The sequence below is a fragment of the Perognathus longimembris genome, chromosome 11 (assembly GCF_023159225.1).
Source record: "Perognathus longimembris pacificus isolate PPM17 chromosome 11, ASM2315922v1, whole genome shotgun sequence".
Lineage (NCBI taxonomy): Eukaryota > Metazoa > Chordata > Mammalia > Rodentia > Heteromyidae > Perognathus > Perognathus longimembris.
In genome coordinates, this window is record NC_063171.1 from 36,614,011 (window position 1) to 36,635,019 (window position 21,009).

A 21,009-nucleotide genomic window follows, 5' to 3' on the forward strand; every position below is an offset into this window, starting at 1 on the left:
GAAAGGGCAGAGATTTTTGGTTGTTTTGGGTTAGATATTGTGGGCTAAGGGAGCACAGAAGGAAGATGAGCTATGTTCTAGTTCTTACCTAGGCATAGAAATTGGGGGTGTGGAAGGATCTACGTCTTACCCTTCTTTCTCTATCCCAATCCCGATTCAGTCCAAGCCTGTGCTTCCCTGTTTAGCCCTCTCCCTGGTACCCAGCCACGTCCCCGCTTCTCAAAGCTGCCAGCAGGATGAGGGAGTTTACTGCTCTGTCCGCTGGGAGACCTGTTGGCCGAGGGAGGCATGGAGCTGGCCCAGACGATGGTGGCAGCTGTGCTCAACTCCCGCCAGCACAGCATACAGCTCCTCCAGCTCCAACGGGGGGCCAGAGGGAGCTTCAGGGCATATTTCCTATCTCAGAACCCCAAACCTGCTCTCTCAAGGGAGCTTGGACAGAAACCTGGAGAAAAATCATCTCCCCTTAGCACAATTCTAAAAGGTAAATAGCCCTACCAGTGACCTAAGAGATGTGCTTGGGACCTATGAAAATGGCCAGTTTTCCATCACTGCTAGTCTTCAGGCATGTGTCAGAAGCATCTACTTGGCCAACAGTGAGGAGAGGCTGGGTTTAGTCTTCTACTCCCGCTGCTTCTCTTTCCCCATCAGCTGACTCAGCTGCTGCCCACAGCCATTTAACAGTTAGTTGTGTTTCACTCCACAATTTTGCCTCCATGAAGACTTAGGGAATTCAGGTTTCCAAAGAGCTGTGGCTCTTCTAAGGCAAGCAGGCCTAAACAACTCTTGGTCTACAAAACCTCCATCATCAACAGAGGGCCTAAAACTCTTCAGTATGTCACCCAAGAGCCTTCTGGTGTGATCCATCTCACCTCCTCCTGACCCAGCTACATTGGGTAATTTCCTACTTTCCAAACAGGACTTGTACCTTTTTTTTTTTTTTTTTTAACTGTACTACATCTGGTGAACTCCTTTAATTTTATCTCAATGTCACCTACACTGCCTTGAACTCCACCACATACTACTGGAACATTCTGGATATTCTGCAAATTCCACTTATTATACTGGGTTATACCTAACTGTAAAATGTTTTTTCCTTCATTCCAACTGTGAACTACTCAAATGTTATACGTTCTTCATCTCTGTGCCCCAGCCAGTGTCTTGCAATGAATAAAAGAAATGTATGTCATTACAAAGTAAGAAGAAACTGTGTTAACATTACTCTTATAAGAGGGGCTCCGTGGTTCCACACAAAGCACTTCTTTTAGGGCTGTGTTAAAGGGCCTTTCTTCTGGGGTCTTTGGGACACCAAGAAGATAGTATACAAAGTCACTGAGCATGGTGGTGTGAATAACGACAGGACAAGTCATTTGGGATAATTTTAATGAGACTTGGTATTTATATATTTACAAAAAAGAAAAAAAGAAAAATCCCCAATGAAAATAGATATTACACCTTAATAAAAAGTACAACTAAGCCCGGTGGGCTGGAGGTGGGATACCCACCCAGCAACATGCCCACCATAATGTGCCATCTGACAACGCGGAGAAAGGACAGTGGGAAGGAGACACAAGGCTCCTCCTCAGGGGTTCCATGTAGTATGAGCTAAATTCTCAAGTCCTTCTTCCTAGTCCAGTGGGTGAGAATAGGGGCAACAGTGGGAACAGAGGTCCAAGAGCAGGGTAGAGAGATAAGAGACATCCTGTGGAAGGGCAAGTGAGGGTGGGCAACTTGGGAGTTAAACAGGAGCAGGAAGCTTCTATCATAACCCCAGGATCTTGCAGGGATAGCATGGGTGGGGGAGGCTGAAGAGGAGAGGCAATCTGTTTACCTCTCCCTGTCTCTTCTGGACAGTTCCACTTTTTATGCTAAGCTTTGTCTGAAACAAGCCCAGAGAGATTCCAGTGATACCTAGTGATATGTTCCCAGTGAAGTGCAGAGCTGGCAGGGAGAGCTGGAGTCCTCAGTAAGACACAGCTCCTGGCTCTCGGGGAACAATGAAAAGGACATCAGCTTTGGCATTGATGCAGTAGGTGACGATGAGAGAGAAGATGAGGATGCCGAAACCCACCATCAGGGTGATAAACTGCAAGGGAGAAGGGTGCGGTCAAGGAAGGAGAATGGTTCTCAGAACTCAGTGCAGATTTGGACAATGGGGTCAGAAGACAGGACGATGGAATTCTGGTGCTAGCTTCAAGCACCAAGTATGGAACAATTATGGGCAACATCTTCCCCAAAATCTGTATATTGGGCTGGGAATGTGGCTTAGTGGTAGAGTGCTTGCCTAGCATGCATGAAGCCCTGGGTTTGATTCCTCAGTACCACATACACAGAAAAGCCAGAAGTGGCGCTGTGGCTCAAGTGGTAGAGTGCTAGCCTGGAACAAAAGAAGCTCAGGGACAGTGCCCAGGCCCAGAGTTCAAGCCATAGGACTGGGGGTGGGAGCGTGGGGAGGGGGAAGATTTGCATATTTAGCTCTCTTCATTTGAGATGGGAAGTTTGTTCTTGTTCTTACCTCGCATTACTTAGATTTTAAGTATCTTGAAGGTAGGACCTGTGGCTCTGATTCTCTCATTGGACTTTTATTACTTATGATGGGCCTCAATAAATCTTAAGACTAATCCATCCCACCTGTGCCAGATGGGGAATACCAGGTGGGATGGGAGCAAATGGAAGACATTCTGGAATTGCAAAGGTTTTCCAAAATGGATTATACTCAAACTACCAGTGGAGAGGCCTCACAATGGGATATGCTGGTGGGCCAGGGATAGGTTTGTAGTAGGTTCTGCTGCAAATCTGGGGCAAATGGAATATGAAACGGGGTATGAGCCAAGAAACAGAAAATCATCAGAAAGACTCTGCTCCCTCTCTGGCCCCATCTTACCTCAAGCTCTTTGCTGGCAATTAGGAATATTCGAGCACGGATATCTTTCCAGCGGCTCTCAGTCCATGTAGAGTATTCAGTGGAGCTCCATTGACTCAGTTCGAAGGCAGGGGACAAGGCCCTGGCAAGTCGTGCCGTGGAACGCACACACCGTGGGAGTCGCTCTGTCTCATTTGAATTCAAAGGGCCCTGCACCCATGAGTACTCATACAGCTGCACAGGAAGATGAGCCACACACAGGGCTGAGGTAACTCTCTTCTTATTTGTTCCTTTCACCCCCATCAGCACTACATTTGAACCAACTGTTAACTGGCTGCCATCCCATTATTATGCTGTATGTGGTCCAATTTCACCCAGCTATTGCTTCTTCAACACTTGAGTTCACTGGGCTGTATCCCTCCACCAATCTCCATCCCAATCCCCTGAGTCCACATGGACCTAAATGATCCTCCAGTTTTCCCAAGGGAAAGAGGCCCCGGAGGACCTCCAACACCCACCACCACTCACATCCTTGTTCTCATTTGGGACTTTACTTGGATCCTGGCACTGCTCTCGGGTGAGGTTGGTCACCTTGCCAGTCAAATTTGCCAAGGCATACTGCACAACATAAGTGGTGTTGGTGGGGCTGGAGACAGCGATGTAATGTTGAAGAGGCCCATCACCTAAATGCAAGCCAGAGGAGAGTGAGGATTGGGTGGGTGGAAGGTGGGGTGAGGTAGGCAGAAATAGGAAGAGCCCAAGATTGACAGGAGCCAGAAGAGAGGTGATTAAGAGAAAAAGATCCAACCAATAGCAGGAGAAAGAGAAAACAGAAGAAAAAAAAGAGCAAAGAATTAAACCAAAATGATGCCTATCTTTTATACATTTCCTTAGCTAAGGATCACCCTTCTTATACCATATGCTTACCCAGGTAGGACCTTAGGTCCTGTCTGAGGATGGACTGGAACCATGAGTTGTTGGCTCTAACCAGGAACCCATAAAGGAGGCGAGTGACCTACGGTTGGAATAACAAGTTGAGAAAATGCTATGACTTGCAGCAAGGCCAGGGAAAGAATTAGGGGAGACAAGTCATGGGGCAGGAATCCAAGTAGGATTGGGAGATAGTAGCTAGCTGTAAGTAGCCAGCAGATGAGGCCCACCTAAGAGCTCTCTGGGGCATCATTCTTTTTTTTTTTTTTTTTTTTTGGCCAGTCCTGGGCCTTGGACTCAGGGCCTGAGCGCTGTCCCTGGCTTCTTCCCGCTCAAGGCTAGCACTCTGCCACTTGAGCCACAGTGCCGCTTCTGGCCGTTTTCTGTATATGTGGTGCTGGGGAATCGAACCTAGGGCCTCGTGTATCCGAGGCAGGCACTCTTGCCACTAGGCTATATCCCCAGCCCATGGGGCATCATTCTTGTTAGTATAAAGAGGTATGCTGAGTTTAAAAGTTTGGGAAGTGAGTCAAAGAACAAAAGAGGTTGGGGATATCCTGCTGTGTAAAACAAGACAGAAAGGACCAAGGGCCCATCTGTTCTTACCGTCTGGGGATCAGCCTGAACTGTGTGGTTGTAGTTAGTTCCTCCTGCAAGCTCATAGAGTGCACGTCCCAGCACTGTAGCCACATTCGCCAGGGCCTGTGGCAGGTAAGGAGCGGAGCTTAATGGCTCATCTCATCTACCCTCAGTGGCTTAATTTGAATCATTTTCACTGTGTTCCCCATGCTCTCATGCAGCCTGGGTCAGTGCTACCTTAGCAGTGTCTGTCACAAAGTTCAGGTCCTCTTCAGGGCTGTGCATCTCAGGATAGGTCACATTAATGTTCTCAGCTGTGTCATAAATGCTCTCGTAATAGCTGCCAGAAAAGTTAGCATGAGCCCTGGTTACGTCCAGCCAGGGCCTTGCCCTTTACTACTTAAAGGCCCCTTTAATAGAAACTTGGTATGTTATTTTTCATAACCCAGGGTAAGGAAAAAGAGAAGATTAGGCTCTGTTATAAAAAAAAAATGGCATCAATAAAATGGAGGTAGGAGGGGATAGGTAAATAGAGAAATACAAAGACTTTCCTGATGAATGAAGTAGAAAAGGTTAAGTAAGCACAGGAGACTCTTCTAATCATGTGGGCTAGAGACACAGAGGGTGGCTTAAAGGCTTTTCAGAAAACTGCCACATAATCAGAGCAACTATGTTCCAACCAACGTTTATATTGATAGGGCCTCAAAGTAGAGGAAAAACTAGCAGGTTATTAGGATTATGTATGTTCATATATATATGAATGCACGGGGTCAAGTCATTATGATGGTCCTTGGGAGCTCCAAGCTAAGAGTGCCAGCCAGCCTTTACAATGACCAAATCTTCATCCCACACAGATCAAGAGCACCACACAATCAAACCCAAATCATGTTCAAATGATGAATCATGCCTTACCCTAAAGTAACGCAGAAAAGATTTGAAGAAGAGAGCTAACTGACTGCTAGAATTGTCACTCCCCTAAGTGGAATGAGAAGGAGGCTCAGGCTCTGGCTGGACAACCAGAGCTTCAGTATTTTTATTCAGAGACTTATTTGACCCCCCAGAGCTCAAAAAGTAGCCTGAGCAAAATTGCTGTTCTCCTAGGCCATAATTTAGGAACAACTTAAGGGCAACCCAGAAAAGGGATAACTAATAGCACTTCATTTCTTCTCTGGAGACCTCTCAGTACACTGAACCATGTGTGTCCACCAGAGGACAAGAACATGTTACAGTTCACAGAGTATGAGTTCTGTGTGTGGCACCCATGGACAGACCTGAGGCAGAGACCACTTTCTTCCTCCATCTAAAGAATACCCCCATCTTTCCTATACTCTTGAGAGGATGCCCTCTGCTGGCAGCCTTAGGGAACTCGGGCCCCAGGAGATGGGAGAAAGGGGAATCACAACAGAGGGTGACTGGAAGTGCTACAATTGAGGATGGTTTTGCAAATATAAAGAGCAAGTCAATGAGAGGATCACCCTCACTCAGTGAGAAGACCACTCTCACTCAATGAGAGTGACTAGTGACCAGGTCACTGAGCAAAGAACCCAAACAGCTTTGAGGATTTTTGGGTGGGGAGTGGAGGGGGAGCAAGGAGCAGGGATGGGATAAGGTGAGAACACCTTTCGCCTTAGACTTCAGAATAGAGTTACATTGGAATGAAAAAAGCGCAGAGCCAGGTGACTTACCGGTTATGGAAGGACCTAGCATGGTCAGCCAGAACAACACCAGAGATGTTTCGAGCTCTAAGAAATCGCTGTAGAGAAGATGGTGGGAGGGCCTGGGACTGATTCAATTTCCTGAGGTTGACACCAGGGATACCAACACCACTCCTCTCCAGAGTGGCCAGGAGATCCTCAACCTGAGGGAGTGAAGGAAGCGGACTACTGGGAAATAGGAAGCAGAAGGGTTTTCCCAGCCCTTAAGTGCTCTGTACTTCATGGCCTATGCTCTTCTAGATCTATATTCTTCAAAACTTTTGGGACCAGTTCTTTGGATTACCTATTGTTCCCATCATTCTTTTTATAGTTAGGAAATTAGGGTATAAAGAAGAGGCCTGTAGTTTTGTTTTCTTTAAACTCTGCTGCCTTGTCCTCGATGGCTATTTCACCTATTATCTGTTGTACAGAATTGGTGAGGGCAAATAATAATGAAAACTCCAATGCTGAACACTAAATGGGTAGCCAATTCTCTAGTGCTATAGAGTAGGGATGATAGCAAAGATGAAGTAGCACGAAGAGAATTACACATAGAGAAGCATAAAGAACTGCACCTCAGAAAAAGGAAGGGTCTTAAATAAGCACCTGATAAGAAGGGAGAGTCTTAAATAAGCAGTAAGGAAAGTGGAGGTCAATTTGGGGAGTTGGAGGCCCTGACAAGATGGGAAGATTCCAGCAGCGAAGCAAGGATAAGTCACTCACCTGCCCTTAATGAGCAGTGTTACTACATACACCAGGCATCAAATGATTAGAGAACTATCCATTTGAGGGAACACTGAGGTGTCATTGAGCTCATGATTCTCCCCAGTAAGCAGTAACAACTGTAGTACTCATCCTTTAGCCAACACCCAACCTGATCTTTTCTCTCATCTGTTGGATTACCTGGTTTTGCACAGACTCATTTTTCTGAGACATAGGATCTGTGTGCATCCAGAGATCTAATGAAGGTCTTAGGGCCACCTGTAAAGGATGAAGAAGCAACATTTATAGACTAGCTCCTGCTGTGGTCCATACCTGTTGAAAAGGAGTCAAAGGAGAGGCGGTGGTGCTGGCAACAAGGACAACAGAACACAAAGGGAGAAACTTTAGTTCAAAGGAAGGACAGACTACATATAGACTACATACCTGTCCCAGCTCCACAAAATAGTCAATGTTTTCTAACCGCACAGGAAATTTGCCCTTCTCCATATCATAAACCATTCGAGAGCTCCCAATGTAGTCAAATGTTTCCTGAGGCATGGAGATTAAGTAGGAAAAGGAACAGGAACTTAACAAGTTAGGACAGCCTCAAGGAAAAGCAGATCATCAAAGCTATAGGCAAGAAAGCTACTGTCTTGGGTCATCTTGTGAGAACCAAGAAATGTAGCCCCCTGAGCTATAGGACCTGTAAAATTTTACTGTCTTAGATGTTACTCTTAGCTTCTATAACTCTATTTTGGTGACTCCATGCTAGAGGTTTGCACCCCCACCTGTGAGACTAGTTCCTTGTAGTTTGACATTTAAAAATATGTGTAGCCCTTGTTCCTCTCTATATCTAGGTAGCAACCATAGTAACAGATTGTGAAAATGATCATAGTAATAGATATAGAAGTAACCATAGTAGTAGTTAGAGAAATGCATGGAGACTGTCAGGTTGGTACACTTATGATTGAGTACTGGATTGTTTTAGCCCGCTCATGCTTGCTTAGTTGACACTAGGGAAACATGGTAACAATTGTTAAAATAAAGTTGATATTAGGTCAGCCTGACTGCAAAATTCTACTTCTGTAAATGGCTTGCTTAACCCATTGTGACTTAACCCATTGTGCTCTCCCCACTGCGTTAACCCCGTGTCTATGCTACGTGACTACCCACTATAGAATGCATAGCTTCTACCTTTAAAAACCCAGCCCTGCAGTAGCTCATTGCTGTTCTTTACCATCCTGATGGTGGAGAGCAGATGCTGTGAACAGCTAAATAAAGACTCCTAGCCCGATGGACTGAGTGCTGGTGACTTTCTTGTTGTGGGTGCAAGTCCTAGGTGGCCAGGATACTGCAATCTGAACTGCTTGTCAGCTTACAGCCACATGACTCCCCTGTCCTTCTTCCACCTCCCAGTTCTGATGATCCCTCACATGTACATGCCATAGAACATCATGAGCCCAGAATAGGGAAGTCAGCTTTGGTAAAGGCTCAAAGCAAACATCAGCTTTATGCGTGTTTCTTGACTCTCCTCTACCTCTACTAGCTGAGCTATAGGTGCCATTCCCTTATCTTAGGCCAGAAGGAATAGGCAGGATCTCTCAGGTGGCAGACAAAAAAAAGTGAAAGGAGGCCTCAAACAGAAGGTAGAGGCTGATAGCTTATCAATTTAGTGAAGAGCTTCCTAACATAAAGGACTCCAAAAGGAAAACACAGACACACAACCAAAAACTCTGCCACCTAACAACTCAGGTTAAGTACTGAGATCTTCCCCTTTGCCATCCCCCGCCTCCTTCCTGGCCAGCCCACTCAACACAAAGAACCCTTACCCCTTGAAAGAAGACAAACATGACATTCCGGGGCAGGGTGGTCACATCAGGTGCCTTCTGCAAAGCTTCAGCTGCAGCCAGCTGGGTAACGAAGGAGGCAACAGCACTTTCAGCCCCCGGGGCTATATTCCAGAAAAAGGAACGGCTGTCCAACTGGGCACAACAACAACAACAACAAAAAAAAGGCAGGAGAAGTACACTTTAAAACTGGAAATCGGTATAAAGCCCCATGTCCCCTCTCCTGCTCCAGCCAAAAGAATACATATTTTCTGGGACAATGGATAGAGCCCAGGACTACTAGAGCCCAGATCCCTCTCCATTTAAGGTTCTTAGTGTATGAAATCTGAAATCAGATACACCCAGGAGAAGCCTGCCAGCTCCTCTGGTACTGACCAGGGGCAACTCACCCGGGTTGCAGCAACCACAACCCTGTCCTCAGGCTCCAGGGTCCCAGAAGTATTTATAGGCTTCAGCATGCTCCATACGTTGTAGTCTGACAGGGGGTCACAGACGATTTCTGAGCAGTACACAAATGAGAAATCAAACAGTGATAGGACTAAGGGAGAGGAAGCTATAAAGAAGGCCTGTGAGACCTCTCAGACTCGATGCCTCATGGACTCTGAAGGTCATTTTTTCTTTCTCCAACCGTCCTATATTGTGTTCTCTGCTGACATCTACTTCAATACAAGCTGTCTAAACTGTTCAAAATAGGGGCTGGGAATATGGCCTAGTGGTAAAGTGCTCGCCTCGTATACATGAGGCCCTGGGTTCAATTCTTCAGCACCACATATATAGGAAAAAGCCGGAAGTGGCGCTGTGGCTCAAGAGGTAGAGTGCTAGCCTTGAGCAAAAAGAAGCCAGGGACAGTGCTCAGGCCCCGAGTCCACACCCCAGGACTGGCAACAAAAACAAAACAAATTAAAAAAAATAAAATTAAAAAAATTAAAAAATAAACGGTTCAAAATTGTAGCTACTGCTCCCACTCAGTGCTCCCACTGCCCATACCTGCTCCTTTCCTACCATGTTCTCACCAACCTCCCTGGCCTAGGACCCCTGCCCTCACCACAGCCCACCCAGCACAGCTTAGACTCCCCTACCTGGGTTGATACTAAAGGTGCTCTGGATGAAGCTGCGTCGCATGCAGGTGGCAGTGCTGATGACTGCGTGCATGTGTGAGAAGAGCTGCATGGCACACAATGGGAAGGTAGGTGCAGAACCATTCTCACTCAGGTTGTGATCTTGATAGCACTGGAAGGGAGATGGACCCCACTGAGACAGCTAGCTGTGGAATCCTTTTCTTTCCCCCCCAAAAGAAATCCCATCTCTATTTTTTAAAATATAATTTTTGTGCCTGTCCTGGGGCTTGAACTCAGGGCCTGGACACTATCCCTGAGCTTTTTTTGCTGAAGGTTAGTGCTCTACCATTTAACTGCAGCTCCAGTTACAGCTTTTTTAGTGTCTAACAGGAGACAAGAATCTCAAGGACATTCCTGCCTGGGCTGGCTTCGAACCTTGATCCTCAGACCTCAGCCTCCTGAGTAGCTAGGATTATAGGCAAGAGCCACCGGCACCAGGCTTCCATCTCCATTCTTTTTTTTTTTTTTTTTTGGCCAGTCTTGGGCCTTGGACTCAGGGCCTGAGCACCATCCCTGGCTTCTTCCTGCTCAAGGCTAGCACTCTGCCACCTGAGCCACAGCGCCCCTTCTGGCCGGTTTCCATATATGTGGTGCTGGGGAATCAAACTGAGAGCTTCATGTGTAGGAGGCAAGCACTCTTGCCACTAGGCCATATTCCCAGCCCTCCATCTCCATTCTTAAGCCACTCCCTTTTGGGAGACATTTATCTGAGCTAATGGTGTTCTGGTATTAACACAGGATCTATAAAATCAAAGATAAAACCTCCTTAGTAGGTAAGAAGAGGAATGGATTCAATAGTTTGGTTAGAGTAGATGAATTTAACCTTTTTCAGAATGGCCCACTTGAGCCACTATTTTTTTGTTTGTTTTGTTGTTTTCTGAGACAGGGTCTTGCTGTATAGTCCAGGAAAGCCTCAAACTCATAATCCTTCTATTGAGACTTCAGATACTGCAACACACCTGGCTTCAGACACTGTTCTCAGTGTGACCTGATGTAAGAAGCACTGGCTAGAGACCTAACATAAGATTCAATCCATCTGAGACATCAAGTCATCTGTAGACAAATCTACTAACTACTCTTAATGTTAAAATGAATGAAGATGCTAGGCTAGAATTAGGACATATTAGAATCTCTGAAATTCCTTAATTGAAGTTTGTGTGTGTATGGGCGGGGGGCGTCCCATTACTAGGGATTGTGCTCGTTTGGATTCTTTTTTTTTTTTTAGCTCATAGCTGGCACTATATTACCTAAGCCATACCTCCAATTCTAGCTTTTTGCTAAGTGGTTATAAGAATGGCCTGGATTTGTCTGCTTGGGCTGGCTTTGAACTGTGATCCTCAGATCGAAGCCTTTTGAAGAGCTAGAATTATAGGCACGTCACCAGCATATGGGCCTTAATTGAATCTTTCAGTGCCTTTCAATGTGATTTTTTTTTTTGTTGTTGTTGCTGCTGTTGTTTTGTTTTTTGCCAGTCATGGGGCTTGAACTGAGAGCCTAGGTACTTTCCTTTAGTTTTCTTGCTCAAGGCTAGCACTCTACCATTTGAACCACACCTCCACTTCCAGCTTTTTGGTGGCTAACCGGAGATGAATGTCATGCATTTTCCTGCCGGACTCCCTTCAAACTGTGATCCTCAGATCTCAGCCTCCTGAGAAGCTGGGATTACAGGCATGAACCATGAGCACCCAGCTTCAAATATTTTGAATACTTCCTTCCAGCCTAAAATGCTTTGCTCGGTGCTGTTGCTGTATCATGTATATAATGCTAGCTACTGAGAAGGCCAAGATTTGAGAATCATGGTTCCAAGTCAGCCCAGGCAGGCAAATCTAAAAGACTCATCTCCCTATAACCAAATGAAAGCCAGAGAGTACAGGCATGGTTCAGGCAGTAGAATGCCAGCTGTGAGTACAAAACTAGAAAGAGCGCAAAGCCCTGCATTCAAGCACTAACACTGGAGATAGATTGACAGATCCATTGATGGCTTTAATGCTGTGATTATTAGGCGGGAAAAGAAATCAGATGTAAGGAAATTAATGTCTTGTTGTTTGTGTTGTTTTTTATTAGAAACTGTTTTTTAAAGTGTGTAACTGTGAAAGGAGCTTCCTTCCCAACTGGAGAACCTAAACCATAGTATTCTTTTTTTTTTTTTTTTTTGCTGCCAGTCCTGGGCCTTGGACTCATGGCCTGAGCACTGTCCCTGACTTCTTTTTGCTCAAGGCTAGCACTCTGCCACTTGAGCCACAGTGCCACTTCTGGCCATTTTCTATATATGTGGTGCTGGGGAATGGAACCGAGGGCTTCATGTATAGGAGGCAAGCATTCTTGCCACTAGGCCATATTCCCAGCCTAAACCATAGTATTCTTTCTTATAATAACTAGGAGCTGGCAGAGTCATTACCTGCTTGATGATCTTGGTTTCATTTTCATCCTCAAGAAGAAAAATGGGGAAACTAAAGTCTTCATAAGCCAAGCCATTGCCCAGAGAGTTCCATAGTGTTTCTTTACAATGAGCAAACTCTGGGCCATAAGAGTTGGAGTAAATACCTGAAGTGTGGAAGGGAAGTGAGGGAGATAGGTTATGGGGACATCAAGCACTTAAGTAACAGGTAAAAGAGCAAGGTTAGAATATTAGAGGATTGGTACTGAATTTAAAGAGCCAGTAACACAAAAATGCAAACATGAATCTATCACCAGTCACATTAAAATAGATACTGGTTATTGGAGAAACCTAGCCTGGCAGATTAGGCATCTGGGCATGTGACACAAAAGAAGGGGAAGAAGGAGAAGGGAGAGAGGAAAGGAAAGAAGGAGAAGAAGGAGAAGGGAGAGAGGAAAGTAAAGAACAGCAAGGTCATAAGAAACATTATAGGGCTGAAAGTATGGATCAAATGGTAGAGTACCTGCAAATCAAGTGCAATGCCCTGAGTTCAAACCCAGTACTGCCAGAAAAGAAAGACAAAACAAAACCAAACCAACAGAAGGAAGGAAAGAAGGAGGGAAGGGAGGAAGGAAGGAAGGAAGGAAGGAAGGAAGGAAGGAAGGAAGGAAGGAAGGAAGGAAGGAAAAGAAACTCTTATCTTCTGTTTGGGAGTTAGCTGCTTACAATGCACACACCCTCCACAGACACAGACACAGACACACACACACATACACACACACACACACACACACACACACACACACACACACACACACACAGGCTTTTAAGACTGAAGCAACAATGAACCCTGCACAACAGTTGGCTCTTCTGATCCTTTGGGGCTCTTACCAAACCCATCATTTGGGCACTGCACACTAGGAGAGAAGCCTAAGGTGGAATTGGGCTTGGAAAAAGTCACTGCAAGACCAGCAATTCGGCTGGTTCTCCCTTTCAGCTTTTCCATTATATCCCTGAAATAGAAGGAATGCCATGAGAGAAGGCAGAGGTATCAGCCAAATGCCCTGCCCTCCTCCCCATGCAAATGAACAGACAATTAGGGGACTGGAACTATCCATTCACTATTTCCCTTTTGGGTCTCTAACTTCTGAGTTTGGATTATGGTCCAACAGATGAGCTCAGGGTTTAATCTACTTTGTCCTTGAGTAAAACCAAGACCTTTGGCATCCCTCCTGCCTCCCCGAGATCCTTACTAGAGCTCTACTCTAAGGTATCTAAGATGACTCCCTTTGATAGTACTTCTTCCCTTATGAACACCAACCCTGCCACCATGCCCAGACTAAGGCAGCTATACTCCCAAGTATGAGAACTGTTCACTGAGTCACACTTTCTCTGGATATGGATTCACAGCAGGCACAGCAGGTTCTTACCTGTTAAAGAGCTTGCCATCCAGCAGAACCATATAAGGGGGATTGGGGCCATCGGTCAACACCCACTGTAGGTCCTCTTCTTTCTCCACTACATGGATAACTCCTGTGTCTCCATTAATTGAAGCTGCCAAGATAGAATGGGTCAAATTAAGGCTCCCAGAGGTGATACTTCTGACTTTGCCTTACTGCTTCTACAGATCTTTTATCCCTAAAGTTACAACATATTCAAGCAATTACAGTCTTTCCTAGACTTGGAGGGCTGAATTGTCCCCAGCTCCACTGAAAGAAAGAACAGGGGGACAAAAGAGCCCAAGAGAACTCATTAGAGGTTTTGATGCCAGAAAGGTTCTTTGAGCTTTTCATTCACTCCAATTTCAACAACTTTATTTAACAATATACACAAAACTCTAGGACAGTAGACATCCAAATTTCCAAACCTGTACTTTCTCCAGGAAATATCAAACTCTGGAGCTCTAGCTTAGACTTCTAGCTTTGAATCTTCCTTTATGAAAGTGTAGAGATTTCCTGGTCCCAGTATCATCCCTTCACTTTATTTGGGAACTTGTTTCTAGCTAGTTTTCGGTGTGATTAAGAACTTCAAGGTTTCAAGAACAGAGCTTCCCATTTGACACATGTTGAATAGAGAGATGTACTGATGATTGCCCTCCTTTCTTTGTATGGTCACTTGCTGCCAGAAATAGACTATTTACCTCAGGATGTCCTACAAAATACATCTATTTCTGTATGTGCCAGGATGCCATACAAAGACCATTTTATTTTTCTTATAATGGGACAAAGATCAGGAAGCACTGATCTACAGGATGGATAGTTAAGAATGTTTACGATTCTACCAATTTGAGGCAGCTGGTACTATTCCTCAGGTTCTCAAGGGATCTACAGAGAGATATCCTAGGATCTCTTTGCCAGTCTTTTGGCCATTGAAGATGGATGTGTTACTCATTATTTTATCACCATATTTTATCACCAGTTCTCAGTCATGACTGTGTATTAGAATCATCTTGTAGGTTTTTTTGTTTTTTGTTTTTTGGCCAGTCCTGGGCCTTGAACTCAGGGCCTGAGCACTGTCCCTGGCTTCTTTTTGCTCAAGGCTAGCACTCTGCCACTTGAGCCACAGCGCCACTTCTGGCCGTTTTCTGTATATGTGGTGCTGGGGAATCAAACCCAGGGCCTCATGTTCTCAGTCATGACTGTGTATTAGAATCATCTTGTAGGTTTTTTTTCCCCCCTTTTCTTTTTTCTTTTTTTCTTCTTGATAGTGGGGATTGAATGCAAGATCTCATACATGCTAAACACACAATACCAAAGAGCTATATCCTTAATCCCTGGAGTCTTAAAAAATAGATTCTTGGGCCTTGCCTCAAATCTTCCAAAGTAAAATTACCCAAACATGTGTATTTTCAAAACTCACTAAATGTAGTTTTATAACAGTCAGGCATGAGAACTATTCTTCTAGGCAAAGGCACGAACATGCAACTCATAGGAGACAAAAGCTATAAATTTCCCAATTGCTATCCAAGAATTTTTTCCCCATAGGATCTTATAAAATTTATGGGTCTCCAATGTCTACCTGTGGCTTATATACAAGTAAAAACTTAGCAATTTCATGTCAGTGGGAAGAGTAATAAATGAGAGATATCAGAGTCTGAAACAACTTTAGTTATGATACAGATACCAATGGAAGTTCTAAGCAAAACAACCAAAACACCTCAACAACAACCACCCAAACCCCCAAGTTCCTGCCATAAAATATGGGCAAAGGAAAAGTTAGTGTTTTTAAAAAAGGTGTTTTAAAAAAGGTACTTTCAGGTCTGGAGAGGGAAGAAAGATAACCTATGATAATGGACTGAAGAAATCTAGATTCCAACCTGAATCACAACTGGCAACCAGGCTTATATACAAGTAAAAACTTAGCAAGTTCATGTCAGTGGGAAGAGTAATAAATGAGAGATATCAGAGTCTGAAACAACTTTAGTTATGATACAGATACCAATGGAAGTTCTAAGCAAAACAGCCAAAACACCCCAACAACAACCACCCAAACCCCCAAGTTCCTGCCATAAAATATGGGCAAAGGAAAAGTTAGTGTTTTTTTAAAAAGTGTTTTAAAAAAGGTACTTTCAGGTCTGGAGAGGGCAGAAAGATAACCTATGATAATGGACTGAAGAAATCTAGATTCCAACCTGAATCACAACTGGCAACCAGGCAGGTGTAATTTGCTTACATTCAACAAGGAACAGTTCATGGAGCAAGAAGAAACATACAGCTATCTTTGAGCATTGGAAGGATCCAATGGAAGTAGGGCATTATAACCAGAAAATAAAATCTGGATCTAATTTTTTCCCCTTATTTAAAGGCCAGCCACATTAATTAAAAAGTACACTGCCTGCTAAGAATGGATAGGTATGATGAAGTAAGACTTGGAAGTAAGTAGGTTGAAAAGGAACAAGATTTTAATGAGGAAGTGGTCAGAGTCCAGCCCCTCCCTTCTTGTTTCTCTGTATTAGCACTAGGCTATTTCTCTAGAGGCTACTGCTTTACTTCCCATAGGGCTTCTTGAGGACTATCTAGTAAGAAGACTCATTTCCAAAGGGAATTTTTTAGAGCTCAGTTCCAGGAGGATGAGGTCCTGGCTTCTTACACTTACAATGAGGTTTTAACAAATCCACCAATCTGATCTCAGCCCATTATGGATTTTGTTCTCTTCCATCTACAAATCCAGTTTAAAAACTAAATCCAGCAAAAACGTTAAGGCTGTTTAGAACCATTCATCATAATCCTAGTGCTTCCTGTAGCAAGCTCATGGGGCAATTAACATATAGTATAGCCATATAGCTCAGGAAATGACAGGTAAATTATTTATTACCTTTCTGAGCATTTTCCTTACTTCCAAAAACTGTTTCTTCTTAACAAGTTGGAAGTTTCTTCTTTTTTTTTGCCAGTCTTGGGCCTTGGAATCAGGGCCTGAGCACTGTCCCTGGCTTCTTTTTGCTCAAGGCTAGCACTCTGCCATTTGAGCCACAGCGCCACTTCTGGCCGTTTTCTATATATGTCGTACTGGGGAATGGAACCGAGGGCTTCATGTATAGGAGGCAAGCACTCTTGCCACTAGGCCATATTCCCAGCCCTGGAAGTTTCTTCTTAAGTTCTTCTTAATGAAGTAATTACACAGTACTGCTGAGACCACACTATATATTCATCATCATCAACAACCACATTAAAATACTTTTTTTTTTCCCTTTTTGTTCGAGGGGCTTGAACCCTGGGCCTGGGCGCTGTCCCTGAGCTCTTCAGTTGAAGGCTAGCATTCTACCACTGGAGTCACAGTGCCACTTCCTGTTTTCTGGTGGTTAATTGGAGATAAGAGTCTCATGGACTTTCCTGCCCGGGATGGCTTTGAACCATGATCCTCAGATCTCAACCTCCTGAGTAACTAGGATTACAGGTGTAAGCCATCTGCACCCAGCCTAAAAGACATTTTAAAGCTGGATGTGGTAGCTGATTCCTATAATCAAGCACTTGGGAATTCGAAGCAGGAAGATTGCAAGTTTGTGACCAACCTGGGCTATATAGTGAGATTTTGTCTCAGAAAAACCAAAACAAGTAAGTAAATAAAAAGTCTGACTTTCTGTTTTGGCAAAACGACTCCAAACACTACTTAATACAGGAGTAATCTGATATTCAAAGGTGACCAATTTGATGGTGAAAAAGCCAAGCTCAGATTCTAAGTTTTTGGCTTTCCTACAATTATACTCTGACAGAACTACTGTCTATGGAAAACGAAAACCTGACAATAGTAGCTTCAACAGAAAGCAAACTGGATTCAGCCTTCAGATCACGATTTTTCCCCCTCCTCTATGATCTTCATAGTTTTTACCCCAGGATATCAAGGGAGTCAGTTTTGGAACTTTCAGAAAGCATGAAAATGCATCCAAGCTGGCACCAGTGGTTCATGCCTGTAATCCTTGCTACTCAGGATAACAGTTCAAAGGCAGCTCGGGCAGGAAAGTCCATGAGACTCTTATCTCCAATTAACCCCCAGAAAACCAGAAGTGTCACTGTGACTCAAAGTGGTAGAGCACTATCCTTGAGCACAAAAGCTCAGGGACAGCACCCAGGCCCCAAGTTAAAGCCCCACAACCAACAATAACAACAACAAAAAAAGCATCCAGGGCCTGGGAATATGGCCTAGTGGTAGAGTGCTTGCCTTGCACATATGAAGCCCTGGGTTCAATTCCTCAGCACCACATATATAGAAAAGGCCAGAAGTGGTGCTGTGGCCCAAGTGGTAGAGTGCTAGCCTTGAGCAAGAAGAAGCCAGGGATAGTGCTCAGGCCCAGAGTTCAAGCCACAGGACTGGTTAAAAAAAAAAAAAAGATCTCAGCAAAAAAGCATCCAAATAATATGCTAATTGCTCTCACAACTATTTGGCATTTTCAATGCTTTCTACTAGTTGCACCTACTAAACATAGCTTAAACTCTGAGCTCAGTCTCAAGCATTACAAACAAAAAACAAAAAAATCCAGGTATGGTGACCCAGGCTTATAATCCCAGCACTCAGGCTACAGCAGGAGGATATTAAGTTTGAGGCCAGTCTGGAATGCATGACACGTAGCAAAACCCTTAAAAAAAAAAGTCCCATTTTATTTCCATAAAGACTATTCAAAGTGCAGGTAATAACAATCCATAGACAGTATGATATTAGAAAAGTTTCTCTAAGCCTCATGATATGCAATGTTGATTATAGGAGTAGTTGTAGAGATTAAGTGAGATAGACATCAAACAACTTAGTGTACAGCATTTACTAAGTATTAGCTCTTATTACTTATCATTCTTGGTTCTCTATCATCTCCTACTCATATAATCTAATTTGATGGCCAAGACTTATAAGCAATACAAGGTCCTTTTTCAGTATCACCATTCAGACTGAAATATTAACGGCCATAAACACAAATCCCAATCTCAACTTACACTGGCAGCCAATTTGATGAGTGGCATTGAGTAGACGGACACAGGGAGCTGTCTTATTTAAGGGAATGTAGATCTTTCTCTCCACTGAGTTTCCCCCACACAAACCTGGTAAGATAAGAAATGTTAGAAGGAATTACTGTACATCATTCAATATCATACTTTTTTTTTTTTGCTAATATTGGTGTTCGAACTCAGGGTCTTGAGCTTGCTTGACTGGCTAGCATTCTACTACTTAAGTCTTGCTTATAGCCAGGCTTTTTGCTGGTTAGTTTGGAGATGGGGTCTCAAAGACTCTTCTTTCCCAGCTGTCTTCAGATATGACCCCCATGGGCTGGGAATATGGCCTAGTGGCAAGAGTGCTTGCCTCGTATACATGAGGCCCTGGGTTCAATTCCTCAGCACCACATATACAGAAAATGGCCAGAAGTGGCGCTGTGGCTCAAGTGGCAGAGTGCTAGCCTTGAGCAAAAAAGAAGCCAGGGACAGTGCTCAGGCCCTGAGTTGACGGCCCAGGACTGGCCAAAAACAAAACAAAACAAAACAAAACAGATATGACCCCCAGATTTCAACCACAAGAGTAGGACTACACAGATAAGGGTTCTGTACCTTCTAAAATGGGACTAATGTCCAATTCCCTTCATTTCTTAGGCATTTCTTAGGAAAAAATACTTAAAGAGTATTCACATACGTATGTAGCTCAGAAGGTTTAAACTCCACAAGGAGCAATGACAGTTAAAAGAGATAAAACTTGGTTTGTCCAAAGAAAGGTGTTTGTCCTTATATGTGCCAGCTTCTGGTTGCATTGCATTTGTCTTTTGCTTAGCTTTTTTGCTCAAAGCTAGTACTCTACCACAATAGCCACATCTCCACTCTGGCTTTTTGCTACTTAAATGGAAATAAGACTTTCTTGGTTGGGTTGGTTTTGAATGTTGTTCCTCTGGGCTCCTGATTATAGGTTTGAGCCACCACTGGGATACAGTACTAACTTTTTAATAAAAGAGTGCTGCAGTCAAGTAAGTGCCAGTGGCTCATGACTGTCCTCCTAGCTACTTAGAAAGCTGAGATCTGATGACTGAAGTTGATGCCAGTCAGGGAGAAAAAGTCCAACAAGAGACTTCGTCTTCAAATAACTAGCAAAAGCCAGACCATAGGTGAGGCTCAAGTGGTGGAGCACCAGCTGAGTGAAAAAGTGAAGTAACAGCAAGACCCCAAGGTCAAGCCCAGCTACTGGTATACACACTTTAAAAAAGTGCTGGCTCAGCTCAGGCCTTTAATCCTAACTACCCGGGAGGCTGAGACCTGAGGATCACAATTTAAAGCCAGCCCTGCACAGAAAGGTCTGTGAGATGCTTTTCTCCAATTGACCATCACAAAACAGCACCTGAAGCTGTGGGTCAAAGTGGTAGAGCCGCCAGCCTTGAGCAAAAAAGCTCAGGGACAGTGAGTGACCAGACCCTGCATTCTAACTCCACTACTAACCATTAAAAAAAAGTGCTGGTCCAAAATACAAATTATTAAAGCAAATAAATAAAAATACCTAAGACCTTTGCCAGGAATCTGAACACAATGGGGAGAAACTTTACACCACACACACCTGTTCAGTTACTCTATCTCCCATAGGTCACTTGTGTACACCTACAACGGGAGACAGCAAGTTTCTCCCTTAGTGGTGTGGTGTTTTGTTTTTAGTGTGAATTAGGGTAAAGAAACCGTCATAATTAAATGTAGGCATGTTTACATTGTAGTGCTCCATCACAAGAAAATAAAAAAAAAGCCTAAAGTTCCTTGAGTCACTACAGTTTTAGCCTACCTCAGTTTCACTTTACCGATGAAAGAAACTGAGACCCAACACGGGGACATGAGTTTACGGTGGGATCAACAGAGGACGAAAGGATAACTCTACCTTTTCCGGCCCTAAAAACCTAAACACAGGGAAGGAGGCTCAACTTTCGCACCTGTCCCTTTAGAGTATGGGTGGGGTAGCTAGGGCTCTGGGGGAAAGCCGGCTTCAGATGAAGTGGTTGAGAAATCAGGCTGGAAATCCAAGCATAGGGCCTGGAAGCGGGAAGGAAGCGGCCCAACCTGCCGCCGGTGGAAGGGATGCAGAAAGTCCAGGTAAAAAGGGGAGGGGGGGAACTTCTGTCGTGGGAACGAAAGAGAAAGAGGATTTACAAGGTGGGGGGACAGAGGGGCAGCGGGGACCAAAAGGGAAACGCCGCCCGCCGCTTGCGGATGGGCAGATCCGGAGGGTAACACCTTCCAGACCGGAGCTCACCGGTGGGGAAGCCTCACCTGCCAGTACCACGGAGAGAGACAGAAGGCGAAGAACACCCCGATTTCCCGGGTCAGCCCCTGGGCCACCCGCAGCCGTGGCCATCTTGACTCTCCGCCGGGCGGAAGTCTCAGTTCTCCTCCAGGCCAGCAGCGGCCTCTCTAGGATTTCCCCCAGCGCCGTCTCTGTGGCTTCTAGCTGCAGCGAC

The 21,009-nt window shown here is 44.5% G+C and overlaps 1 protein-coding gene across 1 annotated transcript; it reads right to left on the reverse strand.

Annotated features, from left to right (window-relative positions):
* Positions 1 to 1,366: 1,366 nt before the first annotated feature.
* Ncstn (nicastrin) lies at positions 1,367 to 21,006 on the reverse strand. Its single transcript, XM_048356618.1, has 17 exons — positions 20,822 to 21,006; positions 18,530 to 18,634; positions 13,541 to 13,664; positions 13,002 to 13,123; positions 12,132 to 12,277; positions 9,695 to 9,845; positions 9,005 to 9,114; positions 8,598 to 8,750; positions 7,213 to 7,317; positions 6,970 to 7,047; positions 6,058 to 6,230; positions 4,610 to 4,712; positions 4,400 to 4,495; positions 3,791 to 3,878; positions 3,392 to 3,546; positions 2,885 to 3,097; positions 1,367 to 2,086 (listed from the first exon to the last, which is right to left on the reverse strand). Exons 1-17 carry the CDS (start codon positions 20,904 to 20,906, stop codon positions 1,964 to 1,966), a joined length of 2,130 nt encoding a protein of 709 aa, XP_048212575.1. The 5' UTR covers positions 20,907 to 21,006; the 3' UTR covers positions 1,367 to 1,963.
* Between the last annotated feature and the right edge of the window lie 3 nt (positions 21,007 to 21,009).

Bases quoted from the DNA above. Each gene is read 5' to 3' on its own strand.
- Ncstn (XM_048356618.1), bottom strand. From the start codon at position 20,906: ATGGCCACGGCTGCGGGTGGCCCAGGGGCTGACCCGGGAAATCGGGGT. The intron at 18,635-20,821 runs GTGAGGCTTCCC...TTATCTTACCAG, and splicing joins TCTCTCCGTGGTACTGGCAG to GTTTGTGTGGGGGAAACTCA. The intron at 9,115-9,694 runs GTAGGGGAGTCT...TGTACTGCTCAG, and splicing joins CACCTTTAGTATCAACCCAG to AAATCGTCTGTGACCCCCTG.